Here is a 9,307-nt window from a genome sequence, read left to right on the forward strand (position 1 = left end):
ATCAGTCACAAGCTCATAACGATTTCGGTTCGAAAACCCGAATACACTTAAATGACTTGTGATCAAAATCACCAATAAAAAGAACTACACAACTAAGTAATCTGTACCGGAATTGGACTTACTGAAACTCTACTTCATTGTTTTCAGCATAATAGAGAGAACCTGTTACATTTTGTGTTGCGTACCTTCATCACAGAGGCCATTACCGAAAATAGTAGAAAAGAAAATTAAACAGATTTGAAACCAAAAAAAAGAAAAATGAACACCTGTGGACAGATCAAGAAAGAATAATGAGATGAATGAATTGCTACAAAAATGTTGCTCCTAAAGTAGAAAAATAAATTGCAGATACTTCCTGCAATAAATAACCTAATGTACAACTTCCACCCTGCGTGTAATAAAAAATGCAGATCTTCAACATCAATCAAGAATCCAAGCTCCTCTTCTGTATGAGCCCTCGTGTAAAGTATTCCCTGAAAGTTTACAACAAGCAAGTCATGCGTCACACAATATGTCGACTCTTGTGGTCTTCATACATATCCATCACAAAAGATATAGGGTAAAACTGAAATCACATAATAGTTCCATTGCAACAAATGCTAGACGGTAAAATCATTGCAACAAATGCTAGATTTCACAGATCAATCTAAATCATTGTTTACCTTCCAAGTTCACTTTATTAGATAATCCCTGAAAGCCTAAAATTGCTCAAACTCAAAAAAGATAGACTTTATTAATTGCTAGTGGCCTACTTCAAAAAAAATGTAAAGTAAATGTTGATTATACACATTACTTGAGACACGATTTGTAGAACCATGGATATATATATGGCAAAGCAAAATGCTTAATTATATATGTGGTTTTGAGGATCGATAATCTAGTTTCTACCTTCATTCAATTCGAAACCACTAGCACAATAAGGTCCTTACATGTCATCAATCAATTAATACTATCAATCAATCAATACTATATATTAATTTCAGAAATCAAGATACTTCAATATAATTAAATAAATCTATACAAATTAATTATACTATATAGTTTTTAATCACTAGCGCCGTGTGATGAACCTGAGCAAGGGACTTCAATGTAAATATTATATAGTTTTTGTTGAAATATAAATTTAGAGAACACCAAAATATGGTGAGTTTCCTTAAAATAAACAGACCCTACTTATGGTATGAATTAGTATAAAGATGTTAATTATTTAACATACACAAATATAATATAAGTCGTTATATTTTGGAAACTATTAAAAGGTAAATAAATCATTTAGATTTCCAAAATATATAATATTCCCATAATTCATTAGATTTGTAATTTAATTAGTAAATAATAATGATTGCTCTTAAATAATATTCTAATTTAATATTTCAGATTTATTTAAGTATAAAACTTTAATACAACTATATAATCATCAACTAATATGATTGTAACCACCCATGTGAGTAGTAAAAGCAACAATAGTAGCAACAATAGTGAAAGTCATACTATCAGCAACGGAAGTAGTGAAATTAACAGTAATAAATGCGGGAGTAGTGAAAGAAAAAATAATGACGGCATGAGTAGTGAAAGTAATAGTAGTCACAACATATGCAATGCAAGTAACAATACAAACAACGGACAGAGTATGAAAAATTAATTAACAATTCGATTTTAGAAAAATATTAATTTATTTAAATATATGAGTTTGACAAAACTAACGGATTAACCGTAAAAATAGTAGGAGTAGTTAAAGAAACAGCCGTAACCGAAAAAGTAGTGAACGTAATAGTATTAACATGGGATGTAGTGAAAGTAATAATATTAACAGCGGGAGTGGTGAACGTTTCTCATAATTTGTTGATTAATCTTACATCTCATTATAATTTCAAGATATAAATTATAAATGTATGTGTTAAGAAAATTTAGCGAATCATATTTCATAGAAAATAAATTTTAAATGGTAAATAAAGGTAGCCCGAGCGTAGCCGGGCATCAAACCTAGTATATATATATTCCAGAAACCAAGGGACTTCTATGTAATTAAATAAATTTATACAAATTAATTATACAATATAGTTTTTAATCGATAGCAATATGTAATGGACTTGAACAAGGGACTTCAATGTAAATATTATATCGTTTTGGTTGAAGTATTAATTAAGAGAATACCAGATGAGTTTCTTTAAAATAAACAGGCCCCACTTATGGTATTAATTAGTATAAATATGTTAATTATTTAACATACACAATTGTAATATAAGTATTTTATATTTTGGAAACTATTAAAAGGTAAATAAATCAATCTAGATTTCCAAAAAAATATAATATTCCATAATTTATTAGATTTGTAATTTACTTAGTAAATAATAATGATTGCTCTTAAATAATATTTTAATATAATATTTTAGATTTTTTTAAATATATAACTCTAATACAATTAGATAATCAACTAATAAGATAGTAATCACCCATGTGTGTAGTAAAAATAACAATAATAGGAGCGAGAGTAGTGAAAGTCATACTAGCAACAACGTAAATAGTGAAATTAACAATAATAAATGCGGGAGTAGTGAAAGAAAAAATAAGGACGGCGGGAGAAGTGAAAGTAATAGTCGTCAGGAGTAGTTAAAGAAACAACAGTAATCGAAAAAGTAGTGAACGTAATAGTATTAACAACGTGAGTGGTAAACGTGTTTCATAATTTGTTGTTTAATTTTACATCTCATCATAATTTCAAGGTATAAATTGTAAATGTATGTATTAACCCAAATTTAGCAAATCATATTTCGTAAAAAATAAAACTTAAATGGTAATAAAAGAAGCCCGGGCGTAGCCGGACATCAAACCTAGTTTACTTGAATAATGTTTACCACTTACCAGATGTGGAATTTCCAGGGTGTTGTTTTGTGAAACCCGTGCAACCAAATTTATTATTTTCTCAAGAATGGCTTTTGGCAAACAAGAAGCCGCTGATCGCTCCCATTCTGAGGATCAATCACCCTTGCTTCCCATCTAATCTGAGCAGCATGTGTCCGTGCCATCTCTATTGCGCCAACATTATCAGAAAGGACGACCCAACCCTAGAATTAAATACATGGGTTGTAAAAGATACAATTTGTGTCACATAAAATAAGTTCTCATAAGTGTCAATATGTGAATGTGTCAAAAAATTAGACGAACAAAGATAAACTTATAGCTATAGTTCACACTGTTGCCATTAACTAAGTATTATACTCCCTCCGTCCCGGTCAATTGTTGTCCTTTCGTTTTGGCACAATGACCAAGGAAATAGGAAAATGCCAATAACTAAATGACAAGTGGAACAAATTGAATGAGAATGATCAAATTACTCATTAAGTTCATTCTTAAAATAGAAAGGACAACAAATGACTGAGACACCCCAATATAGAAAAGGACAACAAATGACCGGGACAGAGGGAGTATTCTGAATTTGCAATCCTTACAAATTTCTGTATTCTGCTACAAAAGAAGATAAAGACACAAAAGGAAAAGGAATAAGAAGGAAAGTAAACAGCCAAATCCAAATGAACAACAAAGGAGAGAAATAAGTATTATATTCTGAATTTGCATATGGAAGAAGCACTACAATAAGAATACATGGCAAGTGACTCTAAATAGAACCAAAAGCAAAGACTCTTTTGGTCTGTAAATCTTACCTCTGGCCTTAGAATTCTATCCATCTCCAAAAATAAATCCATCATTCTAAATTTTTCTGAACTCAGATGAGAAAGAAGCCCATTGGCATGAAGCATGTCATAAGTCCGAGGATAAGTGGGAAAAGGTTCACACCTGCAATTAGAAGATTGGCAACAATGAGGATTCCCCCTTTTTACAGAAGGAAAGTGAAACGTGTCAATTCAGGATATCTATTTGAAATCAAATAATAAAACAGTCGTGTCTAACTATGGTATAGAATCCAGGAATCCAGGATACCATAAGCCCATAACACCAAAAAAACAATAGTAACTCAATTTGGCAACAAAACTGGATGGAGAAGAAGTGAACTTCAGGACCTTCCCACATTAGACTTAGGATATTATATTTATGTTCAATCAAGAGTAGGCAATGCAACCACCTATTTGATAAATATATCACATGAAGTTTTAATCTGTACTTATGATGACTGCATGTACACTGGTCTCATGCATGATTACTTACAAGTTACAATGACTCTCTCACACACATACTCGGTGAAGGAAAACAGATGTCATGGAAAAATTACACTTTCTTTGGCATGAAACCTTACCAGTCATGAAGAACACCAGCAAAACCTTGATCTAGTATCAGGGGAAGCGTGTTGCCAGTCCCGACAGGAACTACATTCATAACCCACGTTGATTTCTTTCCCTCCAAAAGAGCGGCATTAAAACCACCATAATGAGCATTCATGTCCATAACATTGCGTACCATGTTATAAGGAGGCAATGGATCTTCATCACCTGGCCGTTTTGGATGGTCAGAAAATATCAAGGGAGTAAGCAATGACCAATAATTTCTCATCGCTGTTTTCAAATTATCCCTGTCTTCATAAAAGTCCCAAGATTGAACACCTGGAGAATGAAAAATGAAAAGGATAAGCAACAAAGCCACCAGCTCTGCCTTACAGCTACATAGAAAATTTAGAAATCAATGTGACACAAATGAGGAAAAACTAAAAAACACCGAAACAATACTTTCCATGAAGTTCAAGCTCACGAGAGGTAAGCCGAGAGCTATTTGATCTATTGTGAATAGAAATCCATCTTTTATTATTCGCTCCAGTGATGCAGCTGGCAAGGGGGCGATAATATGGTTTGCTTTCATTCTCATCCTGACAAAGAGGCACCCCCTTCTTCCTATAACACAAGAAAATAAGACTGAAACCTTTAGATGAATAATAAGGAGTACTCTGTATCATCAATTTATCGTGCACAATGATAAGTGAAGGAGTTTATGTCACACTATGAAGGACTAATTCAAATAAATCAAAATTAACAAAGTAATCTGCAATAAATAAGGTTTCTGAAGCTGTTTTTCTTACCTAGCTGCATAGCAATTTGCATCAGCAGTCTTCTGCCATATAAGAGTTTCATCTTGTTGATCAAGAAGACTCCAGCAAATTTTTTGCGTAAAATCTTCAACTGGCGTCAACATGATCCCTTTCTTTGTTGCCAACAAGCTCCCTTCAGGTTTGATCATAGGAGAAGTAAGCACAAAGTAACCTCCAGGCTTGAGTACCCGATCGACTTCAATAATAAACATCCCGTCTGTATCAGAAAGCCATTGTTGCAACTTACGTTAAAAAAAATGTAATAGTTGGGGAGAGCATTTAATGAAGGTCAAATTTCCAATATACTGAGTGCATTTTATGCAAACAAGTCAAAAGTTATCTGTAGTACACAAATTTTTTTTCCATCACGAAATGTTAGCACTGTTTTTTAAATATCTTAGTAGCCTGACGAATATACTATGGAGCATGTATCATACAAAAAGGAACCTCTTCGAGTCATAAAGGGATATGTGGCGAAAAACTTAACATCTGAATTCTTTTCTTATCGTAAGGGCAACCTGGAGTGGGGTCCCTGCTTGGTGATAGTTTTGTTGATATAAAAATTCACCTAATTTTCTACTAGCTACATAAGAGTGCGATATTAATGGAAGAGATTTTAAGGGGAACCCCCATGCACATTCACTCTCTTCTTCCCTCCCTTCCCCACCCCCACCTAAGATCCTATTCAAATAACCTTAAATATATTAACAGCCACGCCATTTCTGATTCAAATGTCTGATATACTAACCAAACAGCAAAATTATGCCACCCGGTTAATAAACTCACATGTACCCAATAAGTACATTAATAAATAGGAAAGCTATACGAGACTTCGTTTATTTTTATTCAAGATCAACAGAAAGCAATGATCAAGAGACTAGTCAAAATTCCTCACATCTTTCAAAACATGAGCCTCATGACAGAGCACAGATACTGAATAACTACAAGTAAGACCTCTTTTAAGCAGTTGTTTCCCCTCACATCAGGTTCAATATATAGAGGAAACTCCCCATTTCCCGCAAAGTGGAATAAGGTGAACAAATACGATACAATCATTTGTGCAGTGTGATCAAATTACCTTTTCCATCCCAGTCAATACCACACTGAGCACAATGAATCATGCCAAAAGACAACGCTGGATATGGAAGTTGCCTGGAAATAAAGTTGCCGATCATAGCAGGTAAACCTCTTTCCAGGGCCAACTGAGCCTGGCCACCTGTCAACTCATACGCCGCAATACAAACAGGCATCACTTTTAGTGAGACTAAATGTCCTCCGAAACCTCCAAACCCACAGCCAATGTCGAGCATAGTTTGTACCTGTAATTGCCATAGAAACATATCAGCTCACGCAGCAAAGTATATTTAAAAATTCCTGCACAGTTCTTAATAGAATTGAAGGGAAGCAGCAAAAAGCTTACACCAGCTTGAGGGAAGTCAAGATCACTGCCTAGCCCGATCATTTCAGCAAGTTGGCGAGAATAATCTTTAACGCCATCAAAGATCAGCCCATCATCATTGTGGAAAGCAATTTGGTTCTCTTCCAGTAACATCATCCTAGTAAAATTCATCCATTTAAAACAAATTTTCAGCATGAAAAGAAGAGAATAATTTAAGTGTATTCAAATGATTCAGAAGAGGATCCAATAGTTCCAAAAAAAATGAGGTATACCTCTTTGTCATGCTTCCAGAAGAAAGGAATTGGTCTTTAGTGATCTTGACATTTCCACTCCAAATCACGTCTCGACCAGCAGGCCACCTTAAGGGAATCTTATACTCCTTAGGAGGTCGAACCAAACAACGTTCTTCATCTCTCGACAATTCACAATGACGATCAAACTCCTCGCCATCTTTAAACCCAGCTAACAAGTTTGCACTTGCATTATAACATGGCACATAATTCTCCCTCTCCTTTCCACAAAGGGGCAATTCCTTTTGCCTGGGATTAGCCCCTGAGTTAAGAAACCTAAGGTCGAAATAATCGACCACCGCCTGCTCCTTCAACTTCCTATAATTGGTAAAAACCTCGGGCAAGCGAGGGCCGGCTAAGGAATCAAAATCGCTAGACGGTGATGAAGATGACGACCTTAAAAAAGCAACAAATGCAACGATAGTAAGGAGGCAGAAAAGGAACCAATTATGCCGTATTTTATGGGCGAAAATTAGTGACAATTTATTAAACCAGTAGCTTCTCATGACCAATTTCTACCACTCCCTTATTTCAACAGTTCATCTGAAACAATTGAATTATCCCAAATCATAACACAGACAATTTCCAGCTGCTGCAATGACAACAATTATAACAACTGATGATAATTAAAAGGAGAATTATAGCTGTAAAACAAAATTGATTTGGGAAAGATCAGAATATGAAATAGTACCGTTAAAAGAGGTTTAGGGTTAGAGATAACAAATTGAGATCTCCGAATCATAGGATCCAATTTTTGATGAATTTAATTTCAATGTTCAAATGTGCAACAACAAACAAACTAACTAACTAACCAACTGATTAAATTAATATTAAAATATTAAAATATAAAAGATAAAAGACAGACAGAGATACAGAAAGAAAGAAGAATGTATTCAGAGAAATGACAGTGGAGTGAAATTCGGGAAATTCAGTTGTTTTTCTTTATCTTTTTCTTTTTATTTTCCAAATTCTTTTTTTGTTGTTAATGTGACAGTGTGACTGTGGAGACTGGAGATCGATCTAGTGATGATGAGAGAGGAGATAGAATGAGGTTGTTAAATTGGTTTTTTTTTTTTTTTTTTTTTTTGCTGTTTTTGTAAAGGTCGTTAAATAGTTAATGTTGCCATGATGAAACATTCAAAGGAGGTTGGTGATGTAAATGGGCCGGGCCAAGATGATAAAAATGGCCCATATGTGCGGGCTAGGCCGGGCTGGGGCAAATCAGAGGGCCTATTTAGCGATCCCAAGCCCGGTCTTTATGGGTTAAATCGGGGCTTTTGGGTCTAAATGGGCTTTTCGGGCCCTAGAATTTACGACTTACCGAATGAGATAAGTAGCATAATACCTTCAACTAGTACTTTAAAAACACACTTAGTATAAAAATATCGTACAAAGTATGATGAAATGCATATGAATTAATCTCCAAAAATATAATAAAGACAACCATTGACACATTAGAATGTGTTATGAAATATTATAATGTAATATTATAGGCAAATTTAACAAAAATAACCCAACCTTTTATATGTCTTCCAGAAATAACCCAACCTTTTAACTTAAACAATAATAATCCAACATTTGTATTTTTGTCACAAAAATATCCCAAAATCTCACCTAAACTAATTTCTACCTAATATTGAGAAATGATATTTTGTAAAATAGTTTCATAAATCTTTATATAAAGTTTATTAACACTACATAAAATCAAATAATCAAGTAGAAAATTAAAAAGATCTAAACTTTCATCTTCACCAAACTTTTTATTCATTGAGAAATCACAAACATGGCTATCAACTCTACAAATTTTCGGTAACATTAAAAAAGTTTGAAACTTGCAATCTTTTCCAAACTATTTTTTTTTTCAAAAAATTATATATTTGTTTTATTAATCAATTTTCCATTTATAAGTAAGGAAATTATAATTTTTCAAATTTTTTGGTTATGATTTTTTTTAAGTATGATATCGCAAAATAAACTTTATATAAAGATTTATGAAACTATTTTACAAAATATCATTTCTCAATATTAAGTTGAAATTAGTTTAGGTGAGATTTTGAGATATTTTTGTGACAAAAATAAAAAGGTTGGATTATTATTATTTAAGTTAAAAGGTTGGGTTATTTCTGGAAGACATATTAAAGGTTGGGTTATTTTTGTTAAATTTGCCAATATTATATGGATGTTTATATGTTAGGATATTGTAGAGTTATTGTATTAAGGAAAGTCTACCCTATTGTATGTGTATATATATATACTCCTTATAATGGAATAAGAATACAGTTTTCTCTCTCTTATTTTCTCTCTACAATTCTCCCTTCTCGTTATTTCACAACACGTCAGCACGAATCTTAACCAGCTGAGCGAAAGGAATTATTTATGGTCTTATTATTTTATTTCCGCCAACCAAGATCTGATAATCAGGAGATTCAAATTAGATTTTATTATATTATTTAGCTGATTCAGGTAGGCTCCTACTATTATTATTTACTTATATTTGATTTAAGAAGTATTGTTAATCGTAAGCGACTAAGCGGTGAATCATGGATAGTACCATGTTCAATCATAGTCAGTATTGCAAGAATC

The 9,307-nt window shown here is 33.1% G+C and overlaps 1 protein-coding gene across 2 annotated transcripts; it reads right to left on the minus strand.

Annotated features, from left to right (window-relative positions):
• Positions 1-249: 249 nt before the first annotated feature.
• On the minus strand, positions 250-7,791 carry LOC141623676 (putative methyltransferase PMT5). 2 transcript variants are annotated; one of them, XM_074439810.1, is made up of 10 exons: positions 7,416-7,791; positions 6,707-7,316; positions 6,456-6,591; positions 6,114-6,354; positions 5,027-5,252; positions 4,680-4,841; positions 4,253-4,556; positions 3,663-3,795; positions 2,863-3,065; positions 250-473 (listed from the first exon to the last, which is right to left on the minus strand). In XM_074439810.1, the coding sequence occupies exons 2-7, from the start codon at positions 7,228-7,230 to the stop codon at positions 4,532-4,534; spliced, it is 1,314 nt and encodes a 437-aa protein (XP_074295911.1). In that variant the 5' UTR covers positions 7,231-7,316; positions 7,416-7,791; the 3' UTR covers positions 250-473; positions 2,863-3,065; positions 3,663-3,795; positions 4,253-4,531. The 2 variants fall into 2 exon arrangements, with proteins under 2 accessions (XP_074295911.1, XP_074295910.1); XM_074439809.1 differs by having other exon boundaries at positions 4,253-4,555; positions 4,683-4,841; positions 6,707-7,654.
• Positions 7,792-9,307: the final 1,516 nt, after the last annotated feature.

The sequence above is a fragment of the Silene latifolia genome, chromosome X (assembly GCF_048544455.1).
Source record: "Silene latifolia isolate original U9 population chromosome X, ASM4854445v1, whole genome shotgun sequence".
NCBI classification, from domain to species: Eukaryota; Viridiplantae; Streptophyta; class Magnoliopsida; order Caryophyllales; family Caryophyllaceae; genus Silene; species Silene latifolia.